General features: G+C 43.3%; 1 protein-coding gene across 1 annotated transcript in view; it reads right to left on the minus strand.

The window, feature by feature from the left end:
• Positions 1-13,625: 13,625 nt before the first annotated feature.
• The window catches only part of LOC113406996 (growth factor receptor-bound protein 10), a 199,974-nt gene continuing 190,424 nt past the window's right edge, over positions 13,626-23,175 (minus strand). Inside the window, exons 15-17 of the mRNA XM_026654026.1 lie at positions 22,285-22,372; positions 19,280-19,373; positions 13,626-16,843 (exon numbers count right to left, since the gene is read on the minus strand). Of these exons, the coding sequence (XP_026509811.1) occupies positions 16,697-16,843; positions 19,280-19,373; positions 22,285-22,372 (329 nt within the window). The 3' untranslated portion in view covers positions 13,626-16,696. The remainder of the gene's footprint in view (positions 16,844-19,279; positions 19,374-22,284; positions 22,373-23,175) is intronic.

The raw sequence follows: 23,175 nt of genomic DNA on the forward strand, positions 1-23,175 counted from the left end.
TATGAGAGTCTAAGGGCCGTCTCCTGTCCTTTGTTCCACAGCCCTGGGAGTTACCTAGGCTTCCCTGGTGTTTCGCTACTACTACAGGCAGCACTAAAGACTTCCACCTCTGTCACAGTGCCATGTGCAATTATTCAGATCTTGGAGAGGGAATGGTGGCAGGATGAGTTACATGGGAGATGGCTAAAGTTAGCTTAAATAAGGTGTTTTATGCACAGCACTATCTACTGAACTGTATAATACAGTTTAACATTCCATTACAGTAAGTATCTCCTCAATCTCCTCTTTGTTGAAAAGTGATGCAAATTATTCATTTAGCTCCGCAACAAGGGTCTCATATTCCTTAATTGCTCCCTTCCTCCCTTGTGGTTCAGTGGACCCACAGAGTATCTTGCAGACTTCCTGCTTCAGATATGTGTTAAATACTTCTTGTTATTATGTTATACTATTAGCTTTTTGCCTTTCAATTCTTCTTAGCTTTAGGCGTAATTTCCTTCGTACATATCACCTGCTGTAGTTTATGCTACATTTTATTGGCTTTACTAGGGTTGGATTTCCATTTCTCAAGAATATCTGTTTGGATCAAAATACCTCTCCATTCAGCCATTTTGATTTATTCTTGCCTCTCTGCTTCCCTTTTGTTTAGAGCAATGCATGCATGGAATGTACACAAACCTGGTACTCTACCACATGGAAATTAATTTTGAACACCTGTTTTATAACCTGCGCACACATATGAGGCAGACGGGAAAACTCAGCTACACCTGCCTATGAGGATCTGTTCTGAGCACTTCTGGAAGTTAGTTAGGTGCTCACATGTGGATTTAGGGTAAAATTTTCAAAAGCCTTTAAGTCACTTGGAAGCCAAAGTCTTACAGGCTCCTCAGTAGCCTGTGCATTTTGAAAACGTCGCCCTGGGTAAAATGTCCCTTACTGGGAATCCCGGTAAGTAGACAGGAAATTGTCAAACTTAACCCTCCCCTGTAGCTTCACAATGAGATTCAGCCATGGGAAAACTAGTTTTGTTGAAGATCCAGCAAACCATGCAAACAGGAGCAAAGAAAAAAAAATTGAGCACCCTTTCTCACCAAAATTGAAAGGGTTCACAAAGCTCCTCTCTTCACCAACTGAAATTCAGTCCCCAGTAAACTCAGGTATTGTTCTCCCTCATTTTACCCACCTAAAGCAGTCTGATTTGAGTGCTGCCTGAAGCCTGCCAGCTACCCCACCCCACCAAGTGGGACTGAGTGGAAGATGAGCATTGCTTTTTCACTCAACACTAGCTACAGGGGGCCCTAACCAAAATAAAATAAGTAGTCATCTCTACTGCCTGACTCACAGGATTTCAGTCCTTTGCTTCCTGACTGGACAGACTGGCTGCAATTATAAACCAGATTTTCCAGGATTTTACCATAACTCCTGCATCTGAGCCATTAATTTATTCCTAGACAGAAGCAGATATTGTAGCTCTGAAGGGGATATTTCCCTATCAGATCCCAGCCTGTCAGCTAAGGACACTCAGCAAGGTTCCCCATATGTTTTACAAGGCTGCTACAAATGCTTTCTTCTATATCAAACTTCACAAATAGTGCTTTCAAGTTAGTTACTTAAAATATTATTCTACACCCATGAGAACTTCAAAGTTTGATTAATGAAATATTATTTAAAGCTAGTTATATTAATTTTAAACCATTATTTTCCAATATACCCACTGAGTTAATGTTTAATATGCAACTTTATATGGCTGGGCTACCAGGCTAAGGTACAGAGGTAGCTCTCCACATTCTAAGATAAGTGCATTAATCCATTCATTTGTACTTACTTGTTTGCAGATTTCAGTTCTTTCAGGTGTTTTGGGGAATGGCTAATTTCCTTACTTGTTTTACTCTGTTTCCAGGAGCATATGACAGAAACAAGGAACTGAGGAACTCTAGTTTCAAGGAATTCCCAGGCCTTTTCAGCAACCCTGAAGACGTCCGGCGCCCTCTTCTTCTTGTCAGCATGTTCAGCGTGTGCACTTTTTTTCAGTTAATCATTAAACTCCTGTAGTCCCAAATTCACTAGTTTTATTGGTTCTTCTCCTTTTGTGGAGGGGGAAAAAAAAAGTCCCTTGAACTAATTGGAGGCTATGCACTGATTTAGGGATGTGAGGGATTACCCAGATTCTTGTTTTATTTATTCATCAGACACCAAGTATCAATGACAAATGGAATAAAATGAACCAATAGCCTGACCAGATCCTTTCCCTGCCCAGTGCTTCACCCCTAGAGATACAGAGCAATATTTTCAAGCATCTGTGTGATTTAGGAGCGTAAGTCCTATTTTCAAAGCTGACTTGGTGTAACACGGTGGTTTGTCCATTTAAGGGCCAGAGTTCTGGGCGTAGCCAACCTGTCTATTAATCAGGGGCAGCTAAGGAGGGACCAGGGAAGAGCTGGGCTGTCAGTAAGGAAGGAAGAGCAGGAGCAGTAGGGAGGGGACTAGGATGACCAGATGTCCTGATTTTATAGGGACAGTACCGATATATAGTCTTATATAGGCGCCTATTCCCCCCCCCCGTCCCGATTTTTCACAGTTGCTGTCTGGTCACCCTAGAGGGGAAGCAGTGGGAAGCTGCTGGGGAAAAGGAGATCCTGGAAGAAAGCACTTTGCTAAAAGAGCAAGGAAAATTCTTGCAGTAAGTCCTGAAGCAGGAAGGACAGAGGGGAAAGGTAAAATCTCCAGGACGCTGTAGCTCCAGGACTGGTGAACTGAGTTTGTGGGGTGCTTTGCCTATGCCTAGAAACTAAAACTGTGCCTTGAAAGAGACCCTGGATGTGGTGGGAGCTGGGAGGTCTTGCAAATGCTGGGGACAGGCTAGCACCTTACACTTGGGCACATTGGATAGGTCAACACTGCAATTAAAAACCCGTGGCTAGCCCATCCCCCAGCTAAGTCAGGCTCACAGAGCTTGGGCTAAGGGGTAGTTTAATTGAGGTGTAGACATTTGGGCTTGGGTTGGAGGCCAGGGTCTAGGACACTGCAACGTGGAAGGATCCCAGAGCTTAGGCTGCAGCCAAAGCCGAAACCATAAAATCATAAGACTGGAAGGGACCTCGAGAGGTCAATGTCTACAGCACAATTAAACATCCCCGTAGCCCGAGCCATAGGCACTGACTTCTACTGGCACCGGTGGGTGCTCGACCCCACTCTGCATCCGGCCCTGCCCCGACTCCACCCCAATCCCGCCCCCATTCCAACCCCTTCCCCAAAGTCCCTGCCCCAACTCCGCCCCCTCCCTGTCCCTATTCCTACTCCTTCCCCAAATCCCCGCCCCGGCCCTACCTCCTCCCGAGCACGCTGCATTCCTGCTCCTCCCTTCTCCCTCACGGAGCTTGCTACAGCTGTTTGGTGGTGGCAAACGCTGGGAGGTAGGTGGAGGAGCGGGGATGCGGCGTGCTTAGGGGAGGAGGCAGAGGAGGAGGTGAGGTGGGGCAGGGCGGGTAGCTTGGCTGCCTGAGGGTGCAGAGCACCCACTAATTTTTCCCCGTGGGTGCTCCAGCCCCGGAGCACCCACGGAGTCGGTGCCTATGGCCAGAGCCCCATTAGCCTGAGTCAGATGGCATGAGCCAACCGTGGATGTCTTGCAGAGTAGACATACCCTAGACACCTATGAGCCATTGGCTTTCAGTGCAACCTTTGTGACTTCTGCACTTTTGAAAATTTTACCCATAATCTATTCCACCTTTTGTTTCATTTCTCTCTGGCCCCCAAGATTAAATAGCATAAATTGGTCTAGACTCTTAATCTCCCTAACTCATTCTGAAATGTATTATCACTCTTTAGATATTTGTGCTACATTCATTCATATTTTAAAACCAGTGATAAGAGGGATGTATGTGTAACAATGTGTCCCAGTTAAGTTCTTACACGGTAAGCAATCTTTAATATTGCCTTCACAGAATAAAGCTAAATGGGCGCTAAATGGGCATTAAATGAAAATATGAAAGCAGGCAGAAGTTCAGGATTTCTTTGGGTAAAGTATATTTCTTTTCTCCTAACCTACTAACACTTCCAGGACAGCAGGGAAAACAAATACCTACAACAAGATTGTGAATCTGGACTTCCAGAGCGATGCCAAAATCTCCTCATAAGTAGAGCTGACTAATTTCTTGGTATTCTGAAATTTATAGACAGGTGTGGAAAGAAACTGCCTGGTTAAAAACAAACAATTCTATCATCTTCTCCATAATTTGGGCTGTGTTAATGAAGAGACAAAAATATTCAATAGGCAAATGCTTTGGGGCTATGAATTTACACCCCATGAAATGATAATTTGTCACAGCAGGGCTCAAATCTACCTCCTGTCCTCACAAGTTAAGTTAAGAGGCTGAAATTTCTATTAGTTTCTCCTAATTCTGCCTGCCGTGCTGTTGGGCTTTGCTACACCAGCAGTCTGTGCTATCTTAAGGTAGGACTACCAAAGCTCAAAGTGCTTGCTCATCTAGGGTTATTTTGCAGATAGGATTCTGCAGCTTGTAGATGGTCATGCTTTGCTAGAATGCTCCTCAAACATCACGATTCAAAGACACACTCAAGCAGCACTAAATATAGACTCCCCCAAATCCTTAACAGAGATAGGCCAGTGCCAGAAAATTCAGTTCCCAATCACTTCCAGGCTGTCAGAATCTAGAAGTTTTAAGTCCATCTCTAATGCCTAATAAAATACTTTGTAGTAAAAAGATCTACATTATTTGGAACACTGACTACTGCATAACGAGGGAAAATTTGCCTGTGCAGTCGATAAAGGCACTTCAGAAAATCATTGCTGTTACCTCCCCCCCCCCCCACACATACACCTGTTATTTAAAACCACAAACATTTAAGAGGGAGGCAGGGCATGGCTTAGTGGATAGGACACTGGATTGGAACTCAAGAGAACTAGGATGTATTACTCGCTCTGCTATTGCCTTTGGGCAAATCACTGTGCCTCGGTTATCCCATCTGCAAAGCAGGGATAATGATACTTACCTCCTTTGTGAAAAACGTGGAGCTCCAGGGATAAAAAGTTTTCCATGCGAGCTAATAAAGAACCATTAGGAAATACCGTAGAGTCTATCAATCTACGAACCACCATGATAGCTGTGATTTTATGGTACAATGCAGATGACAAAACCCCCAGGATGAGGCATATGTGAGCAAGATATAAAGCATTGTCAGGGGAATCTGGCTACGGAACAAGCGTCCAAAGGGGATCAGGCAAATCCAGTCTTAGCGTCTTTAGGAAATGTTGCAAAGCTTTTCTGTTTGAAAAACCCTTTCTGCTATAGGAATGGCATTACATTGACGCCTCCTCTTACCCCAAACTCCTACCAACTTAAAAAAAAATGAAATGAATTAAAATCAAAAGACCCCGCCTCCCCATTCCAAGCAGTTTTTACCCACCAAAAGGGAGTGTACGGGGAGGTTTTGGCAAACCAGTAAAGTGCCTGAAACCACTAGTGCTTATTGCTAACAATAGCCAAGTCAGCAGGCCATAAATTGGCCATGCAGCAGCCTTAGCTTAACTCAAGCAGAAGGGGAGGGTGTTTTGGGTGCCACAGACAGGGCAGCTTGATCCTGCGTCCTTCCTGCTAAGAATGTTGAAATTGATGATATATGTATTTTAGAAAAACAGGAAGCTTGTCTATATGTGCCCTCGGGAATGTGTCTGCCAGGGTCCCAAGGCATGGACACTCTGAAAAAAAACATATCTGGTTAATTGATGACCATAAGGAAACCTCTTGCTTGACCTTTAAAAACTGCTTGCTTAGCAAGTTTTCTTTAAGTGATATGTCATTGCATTACTAATGTATAAATAAGGGGAAAAAGTTGGACTCTTCATGAAGGTTTCTTCAGGGACGCTCTCTCTGGACGCATCTTGGGGTCCCCACCAGCAGACAGAAGTTTGGCCAATGGAAGCCTGTTGCTGTGCCACACTCAGCTTCAGTAATTATCGAGGATGTTGGGGGTGTTGTACTAACCTGTTCCGGACGTCTGTAAGTGCTTGAGACTAAGTAAAGTTTAGCTATAAGTGAAAGCACTCTTGTGTTGCCCTGTTTGTGCCAGCCATCTATCGGTTGGACGGCCGTGTCTCCCTTGATTTATTTTCTGACACCACCTCGCACAGAGTAAAAGTTACCAAGAGCTTTGGGTTGAAAGAACCCCGGGTAACAGGAGAAGTGCAGAGACCCCCTGGAAGTCTACTGGGAACTTCTCTATAGAGTTTATGTGAAAGGTGCTTAGATATTGTGGTGATGGGAAACAGAAAGGACAAAGACAGACAGAATCTTAGTAACTCGTGGACAAGATTTGTGCTTTCATTCTCCCTGTCCACCTTCCTCTCTACTCCTTGTCTCCTCTTCCCCCCAAAATAACAGCAGTGGGAGGAGCAGGCAATTGGGGTTATGACTTCTCCCATTTCTTGTGAGTTCTTGCCTCTGCCTTTGGTTTCAGTACCAGAAACAAATGAAAGTGGTGCAAATACACATTTCCATGACCTGAGCGCTGAAGGAGGGCAGGCAGCGCTTGCTTGCAGAAAAGTAAGTTCACTTGTATTTGTTTAAACTATTTCACAGGAGACAGTGGTTATTTTTTGTATAGCACAGTTACACTCCAAACCAGAGATTTGGTCTTGTTCAAATTCTTCTGAAAAATAAACACGCACAGAGCCAAATTCTGGTCCCACTGAAGTCCTTGTCAAAGCTCCCATTGGATTTGGCCTATACACAGAGACTAACTGCTATTGCATCTCATTGCTGGAGAAAAGTGTAGATCTCTAGATCCATATAATTGTAGTACCGTATTCAACACTAAACACTTCACCTTGCTTAGTGTGCAGCACTATGAGTGCCCTCTGTTGGTCAAACTGTAGAACAGTTTTTGCTGCAGAACAAGTAGTAAATTAGCATCTGAAGTCCAACATCTTGCTTTCTATTCTTGTTAGAGGAGTTATAGCCTCTACCTGGGCTCCTTAAATATAGGTCTTTCAAAATTCAGTTTCACCTCATTCAAATAAGTTTTATGAACAAATCCCAGGCTCATTTTGAACTAAATCCTACTAATATTTCAAGATGTATACTGCTTCTTTGAATAGATTACTTTTGCTAACTTGTCAAATACGTTAAGAGTGGGGGGGGGAGCCTCTATTAGGAGCTAGCAAACTTGGATTTAACATGAGAAAGCATTATAATGGTTTTGCATTTTTGCAGAGTTTTAATTACTTACCCCAGAAAGCTTATGTTCTACAAGGACAGGCACCATGGAAAATGAGATACATTGGGCTATCCAGATGTGGAGATGTCTTTGCTGTTTCTTTGCACCGAATGATTCCAAACAACTCTGTTCTTGTGGGCATCCCAAGATAAATGGGTTTTTATGGGGAATTTGATATATTTTGAAGGAAACTACTTGATGGTCCCTGTCATTTGTTAGTTATTTCCCCAGGACAATTCTTTCATTAAACTGAAGGTCTGGGAACTGCCAGCTCCCTAGGATTGCACGTGAACTCCGGAGAACGTTAGTTTAATAAGGCCAGCATCCCCACCAGCCCTCCTCCACTCATAGCCAAGTATAGAAGTACCTCCCCCTCCCCCCCCGTCTTTCCTTTTCATTCAGGTGGGAAAAGGTACCACAGTTTTTACCGGGTGATGCTTTTTCCCCAGCTTCCAGACACTGGTGAGCAAGCCACAGTTCATAGCGTCGCCCAACGAATGAATCCAAGGCTGTTCTCCAAGGACACTGCCAGCATGTTGGTCCTGCTGCCAGCATGCTTCCCCCCAGCACTGCAACTACCATACTCGCCCCAAAGGCTGCTGCTGTTGCTAGAACAATTTACTGTGCAGCTTCACTCTAGGATGGGACTCAAGAAAGGGCCTGGGACTTATTGTCGCTCAATAGCTTCCACAGCAAACAGGCAGAGAGTTTTTAAGTGAATGATGCACCCCTGCCCCCAAAACTTCCAACCCAACAAACTCAACTCAGGAATCCAAGAGTCCAGCTAAACTGTTCTGTGGGCCAAATGAGGCCCTCCCTTACACTTGTGCAACCCCATGGTCTCTACTAGGCTTTGCACAGGTGCATCTGATTGAAACAGACAAAACAATTCTGTGGCTGCCGGGCTAACCGGAGGAAAAGGGAGGAACGATTGTGTTGAGCACTGTGGTCAGCAGACAGGACTCCAAGCACAGGGGGCAGGTCTGATTTTTAATAACCATTTCTCACCCTTTAAACCAGCTGGCCAGGAGAGTGAGCTTTGACTTGTTGGGGGCAGATTTTCTTTCCCCTGGCAGGATACCCATCAGGCTGTTGCTGCTGGAAGGAGCCAGCTTCAGCTATTTCATAATACACACTGGACTCCCTCTACAGGCAGACAGCCTCAGTCATTCACAGGAGAATATTATTCCATTCTATGGATTTCGACCCAGATCCACAAAGAGACTTAAAGCCCTAAATCTCAGCTTTAGGTGTCACTATGATCCACAAAACCCCCACTCAGCTGCTGCCTAATTTTTTTAGGCTCCTGAACTCATTCAGAGCCTACATTTTCACTGTACAAGTCTGCTACCCCATGACCCCTACGTTTCTGCCTCTGAGCATGAGCACTGCAGCATCAAGCAGGCACTTGGATGCCTATCTCATGCCTAAACCCCAGCGCAATCCTCCAACTAGGTGAAGAGAAGCATTGTCCTGCTCCCACTCAACATTGACATGCTGAAGTCCTTTTGTGGATCTGGGCCTTCCTCCCAGCTGATTCTCCCCCCTGCCCACCTCTTCCCCTGCCTAGTTGAGATTCTACCCTCCCCCCCCATCCCCTTCTCTCCTCCCTGTCCTGGTGAGAGATCAATCAAATGCATTCTTCCTTTCCATAGACACTGGCTAGCAATGTTCCATTAACACTAAGCACCTGTGGAAGAGAAAGTGGAGTGGCATTTCTTTTGAGCCACACTCCTCTCTAGAGCTGCTCTTTTCTCCAGGGCAGGACAGAGGCGCAGTTGTTGAGTTTGTCAAACTGTTCATTGTAAATCCCTTCAGACAAATTTCCAGAGTTTTCTTCCTTCTTTGACCAGCTCTTTTGATAAGACACGGGCTATTTGGTGAAGAATTTGATGATTTTTCCCAACAGTCTTTCAATACATTTACTCATTGTATTTACTACTCGACTAGCTGTTCTCGTGAGGTAGTTTGGGGAAGGTTGCACCACCACTGCCTGCATCATACCTGTGACTGTGGCTAAAGAGAGGATTTCACTTTCCATGCCTGGCTAGGCCAGCACTCAGGAGCATTACATTAACTTAAATAGTCACTTTGGTTCTTCAACGGTTTAAGCTTAGGACTCGCTTCCCAATTTGTTTTCAAAACTCACAACTGTTCGCCCCGTCATCAACTATGTTGTTAATGATATACACACACTTTTGCTTTAATCACAATAGCACTGGGATGGGGACTCGGCCTCTGGATGGTCTGGTTTAGGAGTTGGTGCAGCTGATTGCTTAGGCCATTTTGCCTCTTTTTTGATTTCCTCATCCTCGCCACCACCCATTTCTTCCCCACTCCACTTCTTTCTCCCTTTCTAATTCTCCTCCAACCCTAATATCCCCAAACTGTGCGTCAGCCCTTCTCTTTTCTTGCCCCCGCGCCCCGAAGCTCAGCTCATTTCAGGCCAGGAGCCTATAAAACCTGGCCAGTGTTCAGCACAGAAAGCTAGCAGCCATGTTGAGACTACCAACCTGCACTGAACTCAGTGGGGGAGCCATGGCACCACAGAGCCACTAGGGGGTGCTTGAAAACTCCTGCATTAAGCAAAACATAGGACCTGGATAAAGAACAAGCATTGCAAGAGGCCCAGATAGTCACACTGATGTCTAATGATGAACTAACCTTTTCCTGTAAAAAGGTCTGTCAGTGTGAATGCAAAGTGATGAGTAATAAGGCAGAATTTCTTCTGGCTTAAAGTTTGCACTATATACGGTAAACGCAATTTATTTTTAAGACTCAGAGGTGACAAATCAAAGCACCTAATGAAAGTCACACTATCCCTCTGGCTACAGTTATGTGATTGTTTTAGTTTCCAAATCCTAATTAAATTATGCTCAAAGTTAAGAAGAGGAGGCATGATATTTGGATTGCAGGAACAACCTTAATTAATACAATGTGGGAAGAAAGCTGTCTTTGTCTGTTGATCCTGTTGCAAAAGTCTATGACATACTACACAAATGACTGAGACAAAGCAGGATATAAGATAGCCATTAGTATGTCAAATTACAGCATCAGCACAAACTAAATTAGCAGTCAGATGTTCCCAAAACAAGTTCCTAACACTGTGAATAAATAATGAAAGAATCATTGAGAGGGAACACATGAAAGCACACACGAGAATGACTCCGCAGGTTGGTGGTTAGAGCACTCACCTCAAAAGCAAGAGACCCAGAATCCGTTCCACCTGCTCCAGTGACGGTTTTGAAATTCTTTTTTAAAATTACTTTTCCACAGTGGAACAGTTTCAACAGGAGCGATGGAGGGAGTCCTACAGCAGAATATCCCCAAACCCCTTCTCTCCCTTTGGTGGAGGGGGGACTTGTACTGGGGGTGGGGTCTCCCACATCCCAGGTAAGTACCAGACTTAAAGTTATGAGGGAGCACCTCCTCCTCCTCCCCCCCCCAAGCTTCTTGCAAAAACAGCATAGACACCTAACACCAGGAAAGGGCTCGCAGATGAGAATCCCAAGCAGGAGGCACCTCCCTGTAGCCCAGACCTAGGCACCTATCTCTGAGAGTGGGGCTGGGCATACCACACATCCCTCACCTTGGCATCTCCCATTGGCTAGTTCAGGCAGGGAGTCACCCAGCATGCTGGCTTTTGTGAATCCCATTCTGAGGTGCTCACCTCTCCCTCTTCATTGTGTAGGGAGCCTGTGCTCCAAAGCCAGGCTTTGTGAATCCCAGTGGTTTTCTAGGCACCCAAAAGCTAGGCGTGGTGAAGCTTAACATCACCACACCTACGTTTCTTTGTGAATCGAATCCAATAGGCTGATTTTTGGTAAGTTGTGAATAAGTTTTGTGCTCAAAGCTAAAAGGTGTTAGTACTGAGCATCTGTATTGGTTTCTAATCGAATAGCTGGTAGAGACCATACCTCCTCTAGTAGCAGGGCAGCTCTATCTCTAATTCATAATCTGTAACAGCATCCAGTGACAGTGCTGAACCATTACAAGTGTGACATTTACTGGATAGGGGATCCATTTTAACTTTGTGCTGAGCTGTTGTGTAATGTTAAATGGCTGCTGCATTTCAGTGGTGGATGAAGTAATCTGCATAGCGTTTATGAATCCATCTGATACATTTATAAGCTGTTTGAAATCTTTTGGGGAAAAGGATAGCCACCCTAAATAGAAATGCTCCAGACACTTATCAGAGAAGTTTTCAATTCAATGTTTAGCAGTAGCTAGGAAAGGAAACAGAACATTAACATGGATAAATAGAATAGGCAAGAACATATTTGGAAGAGGCTATGGTACTGCATGAAGGGCTATCAAGACCACTCCTGGAGTGCTGTGCACAATTATTACTCCTGGGGGAATTCCGCACCCTGGGGGAGCGCAGAATTCATATCTTCCGCAGATTTCTTGGCTCCCCCACAGAAAAATGGGGGAGCAAATAAATCTGTGGGGAACACATGCCCCTTCTGCTGCAGCCTGGGCCTGTCTGATGGGAACAGCCTGCAGCAGACAGCAGATCGCCCTGGAGGGGGAGGGGGGGGGAGAGAAGAAGGAGGGGAGGGTGGAGAGAGGCTGGGCATGCATGCGTGCATCCATGGAGACATTAAGGGGGTGGGACTGGGTGCCTGCCTGAGTGCAAACCAGTGAGAGAGACTCATTCTGTCCTGCTCTTTGCTGTTGCTGCATCCTGGGCTTGGAGGCCTAGGGCTGTGTGAAGCAGGCTCTGTCCCTGAGGCAGAGCAGAAATGTAACAACTAAACAGGCAGGCTGCTAATATTCCCATTGTTAGTTAATTGTTCCCATTCTTAGTCAATTAAGGCTCCTTTACCTTGCCAGAGTGGTGTAAAGGAGGCTTATTGTAAATGACAGTAAGGGAATCCTCAGCTAGGAAGGTCTATGGGCTTTCTTGCTTTTTTTTCCTGTGCCAGAGAGGCAGGAGGGGGTTAGATTACAGCTCAGGATCTATTTTAGGCCTTGGCTACACTCGGGAATTCACAGCGCTGCCACGGCAGCGCTGTGAATTCCCGAGTGTAGTCGCGCCGCCAGCGCTGCTCGCAGCGCTGTATGTACTCCACCTCTCCAAGGGGAGTCGCTTGTAGCGCTGCGAGTGAGCGTGCAGAGCTGCAGGCTCTGATCACACTGGCACTTTACAGCGCTGCACTCGCTGCGCTGGGGGGGGACGTTTTCACACCCCTGAGGGCAGCAAGTTGCAGAGCTGTACAGCGCCAGTGTAGCCAAGGCCTTACTTATCCATTAAAAAAAAAAAAATGCAGGACAATGATTAGTAAAACTGTATGACTTTTTTGTGTGAAAGTCTGAGCAATTTGAAGTTACTTTCTACTTTACTTTTATTTTGGTGTTTGGTGTTCTGTAATGTGATTTAAATGAAAATCCAGGATTATAACTGGAATGTTGGGTCTTGGTTACCAAGTATTTGTAACTTAACTTTCATGCGTTTAGGAAATGCTGAACAGTTATTGTGATTTTTTTTCTGCATGGTAGTTTAAATAAATTACCAAAGTAAGTGAAACTGGTGTGATTATACTGCATTATATTGACAAAAAATATATGCAGAATTTTGCCTTTTTTGGCCATTTCCCCCAGGAGTAAATTATGGGCATATTATCGTCAGTGGCATTGGAACAATTTGTGTAGTGGGGGTGCCGAGAGCCATTGAGGCAAACTGTAATCCTGTATATGATGGAAACCACTCAAGCCAGGGGGTGCTGCCGCACCCCTGATTATGGTGATAGTAGAGAGTCAACTATTCTACTATGAATAACAAGGTGTTCTAGCTCAGGGATTATCTATGTGGAGAGGACCAGAAAATTGAGTTTATGATTAACGGGAAAAAGATTAAGCTGCAATATAATTGAGATGTATAAAACAATCATGTAGAAGTGGGCACCATAAAACTGTCTGAGAGGAGAATATGTTTATAAACAAAATAACGCAAGTACTGAAGAAAGGACCAGCAATTTAGGGGATTGCCAAAAATCCTTTAAGCGATTAGCAGGGGACAAGCCAGAGAAGATGAATGGACCTGAACAAGACACGTTAACTCGCGATCAAAACTGTAATAAGGAGTTGGATTTAAATTACCCCGAGATGCCCGCTGTATTTGTGAAAGGAAGACACAGTGAGGTTAGTTTAAATGAATTGCTATCCAATGTGGAAACTCTATGGCAAACTGTCCTATCAATAATCATTAGGCCCAACAGCCAGTAGCAAAAAGTCTAGTAGGATTCCATTTTCCTTTGAGTATTCTTAAAGAGATCTTTAACATATAGCAATCCACCCAAAATAGTTTAGTATCAAGTCAACAGTGATTAACATACTGTAGCCGCAAAAAAAGGACATTAATTCCAAATATAAAATGAATAGCACTGTATTAATGTTTATTTCTAATTACAAGAAACAGAATATCAGTCCCTTATTTGTACAAAAATACCTGAAAGATTACAATTATGTTCACAAGCCAAAAAGCTATTTACAGTATGAAGCAAAGCATATTGAATAAAGGTTTTGTCTCTTAAGTTAATACCTTTTGCATTCCCTGAAAACTTTTAACTTTATTCCATTTTACAGTTACTAAAATCTTGCATTGTGACAATATAATTTACAATAAGCAAGTCTCGCCACTGGAAAGGTGCATTGATTGGTCAGACTGTCAGGTATTTAGTGCAGAAAAGATAAGACAAAACATCTAAACTGAGGCACGTGTTTCTTCAAGAGTAATTAACAAATAAAATGTTTCTGTACTTTAACACCTATTGTAACATAACTTAACTAGTAACTTTATTACCAAAATGGTTTGGCATTTTCCTTCTCGACATATTCAAGATTGCTACATGAAGTATTTATTTAGAAAATAAAAATCACAGGCAAAAAAAGATAAAAATTCAACAGGCTCCAAAACAACCCTGAGCATCCCCTTTACATTCATGTCATTTAAATACAAAAATAAGAGTCAAATGTCCTTCAGTCCTTGGTATTCTAAGCTGGCAGCCAGCTGAACCGGCTGGAAAAGTTTAAGGTGGTACTGACTATTTTCCAGCAGAAAGAAAAAAAACAAAACAAAAAACAAAACAAAAACACCAGTGATCTGCTCAAGTAAGATTTCTGCCACTTGGAAAGTGGTCACTTTCTCAAAACAGTTCACGTTAGCTGGGAAAGGTACAAAATACTAAGTCAACCATCTACATACAAAATCATGATTCATAGTCAAACTTTCATTCTCAAATTAAATAAAATGCAAGTTTTATAAATATGAAACACTGCAAATGCTAACTGCCTATTGGAAAAATGGATGAGACTAAACTATGTAAACAGAAAAAAAAAACAAAAAACCTTAAAACTACAGCATAAATGGTCTTACTGAAATTGGTGAATATAAGAATGTAATCAATACAATTTTTTTTCCCACTTCAGAGGGGCCAAATAGAAGCATGCAGAGTGAAGTCTGAGACTTAAGTTAGCTTAATTTCAAGGTTTTAAAATACATTTTAACTGACTAAAAAGCAGGAACACTCAATTCAGTATGTACAGTTAAAAATCCAGAAGTTTTCACTACAAACTAAATCAAGTTTCTTCATTTTTATATGTAGACATTACATGGAAAAAAAATACTAGAATGTGTTCTGTAAACTAAAATACAGTGTTTCTATACCATTGACATAGTTACAGCTGATATGGATGACTCGGGCAGGTTATAGTTTTTGTCTTAAACTATTCTCAACACTACATGAAGACCTAAAGGTACAGAATTGTTCTTCCTTCTTTATCCTTTCAGGTGGCTAGGATTTCAGCAAACCCTGTGACAAATATTAATTAGGGTGAGATCACCATAGACTAGCTGGTATAAATCATTTACTGTCTTAAGAGAAAACAGTTCTGCTCACCACAGTATTCTGAAAGTTACCAGGGTGAAACACTTCTTGCTATGTATAAACTGTGTGGAGTATTTGAAAATAAAGTTAATTCAATAGTACCTCCTGTACCTATTGACTATCTTGCTAAAAGAGTGACAGTGATATATGCAGTACGGCAGTCCAATGAGAGCATTCAACTTGTACTTACCTAGCTTCAATACTGGTTTATCAACAGAAGGGAAAGTGTTATTGTGTAAACATTAAATAATTGATTTAAATATTAACAATAAAGTAGCTCTGATGATGAACCAGCACTAAGGCAGGATATATACTAGTTTACAATAGATACTGGTATGCATTATTGTGTCTGTCACAAATACCAGTTGTCAAATGGATGTTGCCAGCAGTAAATTAAAAAATGCCAGTCATAGTTAAATGGATTTCCAAACCCAGTTTGCACGTTCCTCATCATGTAAACTTTCATGACCCTACCAAAAGCAAAAGGGGTACAAGTTCTTTTAAAGCCCTATACCCTAAAAGAGCTTTGCTACATATCATTGTTACTGTAAGTAGACTATCTGGAAAGACAGCTCTTTGAAACAGTCTGAAAATTCAAGGAGATATAAAGCTAAAAACACTGATCTTTTGTCATAATAAGTAGACTATCAGTGTAAGTACTTTTCCCACACAAAAACAGCTGGTTCCAAATCCAAGTGTGGTCATACAATTTCATTTAGGAATAGTAAATTTCCTCAACAAAATCAACAGGCTGAAAAACCCAAACCACCACCATCAGTAAGTAAAAAAGGTTCAAACATTTGTGCATAGAGTCTGACTAATACAGTCTTTGCATGACTGGGTACCACTAATATGCCACAAACATACTACAGCCATTATGCTAAAAGTTAACAGTTTTAAGAGTACATATGGCGGTATGTTCTTTTAGAATTGTATTCACACTGCTTCTTCAAAGAGGAGAGAACCTCAGGTATCCAGAGATGTTTTGTGACACACGCACACACACTCTTCTGGGTTTTCTTCTAGATCCTTTTAGGCTGAAGCATTTCATACATTTTAGGGTTTAGATTAATACCCAACTCTTGCATGAATTTAAAAGCCACATTAGCTCCTAATATAGGCTGCATACAATATCCGAAACAAATAGGAGTGCAAAAAAAAAAAAAGTGATCAATACAAAAAGTTAACACACTAGTCTTAATTGTCAAGATTATCCCAGGGCAAGAGTTCTTTTCAAAGATTTCTCTTCATCACTTGTTTCTGTTAAGTGGCCCAGCCAAGATAGATTCCAGTTTTGTTTCAAGATTTGATTATGATTTTACATACCCTCCCGCCAAATTTTTGGGATGCTGGGACACTCAGCAGCACTCACTCTTAGGTGTTGGACAAACCAGTAAATCTTGGTCTGTTGGCACCAGTTGAATCCATCCCTTTCAGAGTCCCAAGGTGCATAATATTTTTAAACCAACTTACACATCTGCCAATTCCCCAGTGTCAACATTCTCTTACAATTGTTCTTCTAGCAAATCCAGTCTTCCAGCAAATCCAGTCTTCAGTGAGTGTCAGATGGAAGGTCATAAGGCCACTCGGATGCAGTGGTGTTTGAGTTTGCAGGGCAAGACTCCTTTGTTTAGTTGGTAGAATTCAACAAGCTGAATTAGGTCAGAGAATTTGGTATTCCCATCATCGAGGCTGAAAAATATCTGTCCATCATCCTCACACTAGGGAAATAAGAAGTCCTTTCCAAATTAGGCAGCATATTAGAATACCCAAGTATGGCAATAAGTTAAGATTCTAGATCTTATGATCTCATGTAAGAAAAAATAAGCACAAATTACAGCTTGTCATTTAGGAGCCTGTGATGCACAAAACCCCTTATCTATTTTGGTTAAGTTAAAAACTTAATAGGTCTCAAAATAGAAATATCGTTCTTAAAGTCACTGTCACTATACCAGTCTCATCTAAGGTAATTTGGCCCCATAGCCTGAAGTGTCCTTAGAGATTCATAAGTACCAAGTTCCTGCTTCGCCTGCACAAACAGCTCCAGAAAAAGTCCTAACCAGCTTACAACAAGTATTGAGGTAGGGCTTTTATTTGTTTTTTTCACTCACTGGAGAGGTGTGGAATTGTAACCGAATGACTGCAGAGACCAAACATTCACAGAGTTTCCTGGCACTTTCCACCACCTTAGAGTATGTCTGCACTTCTCAAGTTGGAAATTACACCTCCAGTTCAGAGACATACCTGCACTAGCTCTGAGCTAGAGAGCTAAAAACAGACATATAGCCATGGCAGTGTGAGGAACTAGCAGCCCAAGTACGCACCTATGGTCTTTCATTGGCATATACTCAGGGTGGCTTGCCCCACCAACTGCTCATGTCACCATGAGTACATATTCAGGTACACACTCAGGGAAGCTAGTTCCTCTCTTCCCCCCAGCAGCTACACTTCTCCTGTTAACACACTAGTTTGATCAGAAATAGTGCGAGTATATCTCCTCGAGCTGGAAATTACACCTTCAGTTCACAGTGTAGACTCCAGCTGGGAAACATCTCTTAAAAGCACATATTTTGCTGTACTAAACTAAACCAGACCTTCCAGAAGAACCCCAGATACCAGGAAACAAGTTCTGCATTTCCATCCGTGACTCAAACACTGTCAAAGAAGTGTTGACGGGCTTTTGGTGCCTCAGTTTCTGAGGGCTCAAACAACTATTAATGGTCCAACTGCCACAGGTGCTAAGCACCCACAACTCCACTGAAAGAAACATTCCTTAATCCCAGCTAGAAAAGTTCTTATGAGAGTGGATGGCCAGGGGACTTGAAAGGTGTGATAAATTCTCTACAGGTTTTCAGTCAACTGTCCGCCTCTCCATTAAGTAAAATGCAAAAGCCCTACTCAAATAATTGTTAGCTGATTACTGTATTTGGGAGACACAGGGCTTGGCTACACTTGCAGCTGTAGAGCGCTTTAAGTTAAACCGGGCTTCGGAAAGCGCACTACGGAAAGCGCTCCAGTCTGTCCACACCGAGAGCTGAAAGTGCACTGGTGTGGCCACATTTGCAGCTGCATTGGGAGCAGTGCATTATGGGCAACTATCCTAGCGTTCAAGTGGCTGCAACATGCTTTTCAAATGGGGGTGGGGTGGAGTGTGACAGGGAGTGTGGAGGGAGACAGAGTGGGTTTTGGGGTGCTGAGAGTGTGCCAGCATGCTGTCTTGTAAGTTCAGGCCCCACCCCCCCGCCTCTCTCTCACTCACTCAAAGCAAACATTAGCTGTTTGTTTTTTTCCTCAGACCAGATAAGCAGCCGGCACTCCGGAATGGAGCTTTGAAAGGGCACTTCGAGTTCACAACAAAGACAAGAGAGGCCACTTCAGTTAAGGGGATTATGGGACGGTTGTAACGTTACTTCTCGTTTACACTGGCACTGAAGTGGCCCAATATGCAACAGCTGTTAATCCTCTCGGGGAGGTGGAGTACCAGTAGCGCTCCAGCCAGGGAGTCAGAGCACTCTACATGTCTTGCCAGTGTGGACGGGGAGTAAGGTAGAGCGCTCTGAGAGGCTTTATTGCGGTATAATGTGCAAGTGTAGCCAAGGCCAGAGAATAATACTAGGGTCCTGTAGGTTAAGAGCGACTTGATAATCATTTGATCTAAACATTTTAGGCTGATTGTGTAGATATGCTAGTCCCATTCAAGGGTTTAGAATGTCTTTTGGCTAGAGGGCATTTATTTTTTGAGAAACTTCGGTTTTAACTTACAAATTCAGGCCCCTAATTCCTCAGGTAATCATAAAAGCAAAAAAAGAAACAAAAATCCCTTTCCACAAATATTCTAGTATTAGCCTTCTTGCCATCAAAAGAGTGCAATGGAGATAAAGGTAACCAATTCTTGTGGTTTTAATCAGCTGTAGAGATCATAGTTCTTTGCATCAGTTCTACGCCTTGATTCTGATGTTTATGCTAGCAGGCAAAGCGATGACCAAAAGGATATTTTTAGACAGACTGAAAAATGCCAAAAAAGAGTTCTGTTTCTGAACACTGTCATTATATTTTATTGCACTAGTAATTTATGTCCATAAATAGTCCTCTATATACACTGACAAAGGTTTTATGAAGAACAAATAGAATGAGAAAACTATTTGGTCAACACTTACCGGTAAGATTTGGAAATGCTTGATTTTTTGATGATGACACAGTGTAAGCACAAATGCCTTTGGATTACTCTGGCTGTCCCGGAGGAGAAACAGCCTAGGAAAGACCATTTTCTTTTAGTACAAACTTGAATAATGTGACTCATTTGCTCTAAAATCAGATCTTTTGTCATTTTGTACTCTCTTTCTCCTCCTCCTTCAGTGGTGTTAAAGGGCAATTTCTTACATAGTAATTTGCTCTCTTCGAGTTCTTACCAACCCAGGTTCATGCAACGCTAGCAACAAGCAGAGACAGGGCAAAAGAAATGTGATTATGTTACTTCACCTACATACTCTATGGGGTTTGCTGGCTCTGTAATTGGGCTTTCCATTGCCAATAACTAAGCTCATGAAGAAAATATTCTTGTTTGGGCTCCTATAGGATGATTTGGAGACACAAAGAGACGAAGAAACTACCTCTCTTCTCCAGTATCCTATGCTAGCAAGACAAATGGCACTGTGATAGCAGTAGCTTTTAGATGAACAGGTATAATTACTCAGAAACAATGCAAAGAACTCTCTTAACAGTGACTACACATTTGCAGTTTCCATGCTACAAAGAGGTGGAGAACATATGCAAGCACCCGTAAGAGCATTTTTCCTCCGTAAAATTAGCTGAAAATGTACTCTGGGAGGCAGGGGTGGCTGCAAAGGTTTACACTCACATTGCATTAGTGTACTTCACTGACGTCATTTCTAATGTGACCCCCATTTCTTTCATGTGACCCTCAAATTAGGTAGCCAGCCAACCCAGCCAAATGGTGAATTGTGTACTTGGAGGAGAAAAGAGCTCCAAAACTTTAGGCATCTACTCCAAGAATTCTTCTTCACTTAGCATTCCCCATGAAGTAGACAAAAGGAAAACTTCTTCATACAAAAGGAAATGAGAGAACACCTTAGGTAATACACTCGAAACGTGACAGTTGCCACTCAGCTTGTGAGGAAGTCAAGTGTATTTCTGGGCAGGCCTTCTAAGTAACCAGTATGCCAGGAGCAATGTTTTCCAGGGTTGAGCTGCAAGAACTGTCTAGAGTTCCAGGGACAAAAAGAACACATTCTAACTTCTTGTGACCGCTGAAATAAACTTCAGCGCCACACACCTGCACTGCAGTGATCACTGTCCCATCTGTTCATTGCATTTCTGCAGGCAAGGGAGTTACGCCACTGCTGAAAAACACTCATGTCAGAGTACTCCTCTCTCCTTGGATTATGATTGTATCTATGGAGCTGAGAGTCAATAATACTTCTATAACAGGACCCCTGTACAGCCCTGATGCTTCAAGAAGAGACGAGCAAGTGCCAGAAACATCAGCTAAGCATACTCTTGACTTTCTGGGACATATTTGAGCTATAAAAAAGACCTTCACCTCTTTCCTTATGGTAACACTGTATGGTGCTTTGGTCAAGAATGTGACTAGCAGGGAAGCATTACATTCCTAAATCCCTGTAACGTAGAGCCTGAGGTATCTGGGCAATACGGCACCCTGGGGACCTGAGCCACCATTAGCTGCCCTACCACAAATGAATCCTAACCTAGCTTCCATGGTGAGTAGACTCACTAGAACAGAAGGTAGGCCCCGCGGTGGTGCCAGAAATGAGGGGCTCAGGGTGAGGGAGGGGGCTCCGGGCTGAGGGTTTGGAGTGCGGGAGCGCGCTCAGGTATGGGGCAGGGGGTTGGGGTGCAGGAGGGGGCTCATGGCTGGGGCAGGGAGCTCAGGGTGGGGGGTGCAGGCTCTGGGAGGGAGTCAAGGTGCAGGAGGGGGTTCCGATCTTGGGCAGTGGATTCGGGGTGGGTGTGCATTCTCTGGGAGTGGGTTGGGGTACAGGAGGGGGCTCAGGACTCGGGCCGGGGGTAGGAATGCAGGAGGGGGTGACGGTTTCGGGCTCCGACCGGGCACCGCTTACCTCAGGCAGCTCCCAGTCAGCAGTGCAGCGGGCTAAGGCAGGATCCCTCCCACCCTGGCCCCGCACCGCTCCCAGACGTGGCCACAATGTGGCCAGGCGGCTCTGTGTGGTGTGTGCTGCCAGCGGTGCATCTGCAGACGCCACCCCCCGCAGCTCCCATTGGCCATGGTTCCCGGCCAATGGGAGCTGCAGGGGCAGGCGCACGTGGACTCAGAGCTTTCCTGATCGCCGCTGCACCTAGCCAGGGCTGCAGGGACAGCCGACCGACCGGCTTGGCACTCTAGCTTCCCCCGCAGTGGGGCAAGCCGGCGGTCACGGCTCCAGCCCCGTGGAGGGCACTGAGGCTCAGGGCTTCCGGCCCGCGGGGTGAAGACTTGCCACGGTCCGGATGAAATTAAGCAGGGGTCTGGATCCGGCATGCAGGCTGGAGGTTCCCCACCCCTGCTCTAGAGAATGAAAGAGGCTAAGATTTTATGGGACCGGACAATTGTCACAGACCGAACGGTGCAGGCAAACACAGCGGACATAGTTGTTGTAGAAAAGACAACCAACAAGACTTTGTTAACTGATGTTGCCATACCAGCAGACAGAACATAGAAAAGGAACATGAACAGAAGATGGTGAAGCATGAAGAACTTTGCCACGAAGTGGAATGATTATGAAAAACTAGTACACGGTCAATTTCAGTGATCACTGGAGCACTTGGAGTGACCCCCAGAAGGTATGAATGAACAGCTCAAAGACACGTTACGGGAACAAGACATCATGATGAGTGACCTCCAGAAAACAGCACTCTTAGACACAGAGAATTTTAAGGAAAGTCAAGGGAGAATGAGTACTTTTGAGCACTTACAATGCTGGAGTACTGCAGAGGGTTTAACCAACTCCTGACTATCCAAACCTACAGTCTTTGTTCATGGTCAGGGGGTGAAATTGGTGGCTCAGGGAGTGAAATTTTAGACAGTTGCTTTCTCCTTTTTCTGCATAAAGATCCTGTACATTGTAAAGACTATTTGTTTTTAAAAAAATCTCTATGATACTGAGGGATAATAATAAATACGTACCCATCCACAAGCCCTTGCTGTTTAATAATCCTGTGGGACTCTTCCCTAGAGATCCTGCCATGAAACCAGTGCTGTGTCCTATGGATAACTGAGCAGGGATGGGGGAGAGAAGGGGGAAATGGTTAATAGCATCAAGATGTATAATAAGTATTTCTATCTAGAAAATTATGTATCAAAACTTTTAAAAGAAATGTGTATATTGTTGAAGGTATTGAAGATTTGTTAAAGACTGAAATCTCTTCAAAGATTCCAGTAAAGTCTGAGGTGTCCAATGACAGACCTGAGATACCATTTGCATGTGCTTTAAATCAAGGTATTTTATTGTTTATAGATACAACATATGCAATTTTGTTATAGCACCGAGTTCCACAAATTCCTGAAAAAAATTCTCCCTGGAGGTAAAACTTCTTGATATATCACATCCAGGTTGAGACCAGGCAAGGAAAGTTTAACACCTTCAGCCATTTGAGTTATAGAATGAAAAACACCTCCCTTTCATCCTTCCAAATTAAAGATACCACAAATTTAGAAGTGACTAGACAAAGATACCTAGTCCTCTATATGGGATTTTAAAATACTTTAAAATGTATTCCTAATTGAAAAGTTATTCCATATGAGACAGAGGGCATCTGCTAAAGTTTTAGCATTGTAGTATGTTTGAACAATAGTAACAAAGGTGAAAACTCCCCTCATCCTGCACCCTCACCTATATGAATGAAGTAAAAACTTTAAATCTTATATAAAGCCAACATTAAGGAGTATGAACTTCCCCTTTAAAAACCCAAGGAGATTAAATGCAAGATACTAGTGCATCATTAAGATTACAATCTTAACAAGACATTCAACTTGAAAAAAATAGTCATGTTTATGAGCAACCAATTTTTTGTTTGT

The sequence above is a fragment of the Terrapene carolina genome, unplaced genomic scaffold, assembly GCF_002925995.2.
Source record: "Terrapene carolina triunguis isolate 2854851 unplaced genomic scaffold, T_m_triunguis-2.0 Scaffold179, whole genome shotgun sequence".
In the NCBI taxonomy this organism is placed as follows: domain Eukaryota; kingdom Metazoa; phylum Chordata; order Testudines; family Emydidae; genus Terrapene; species Terrapene triunguis.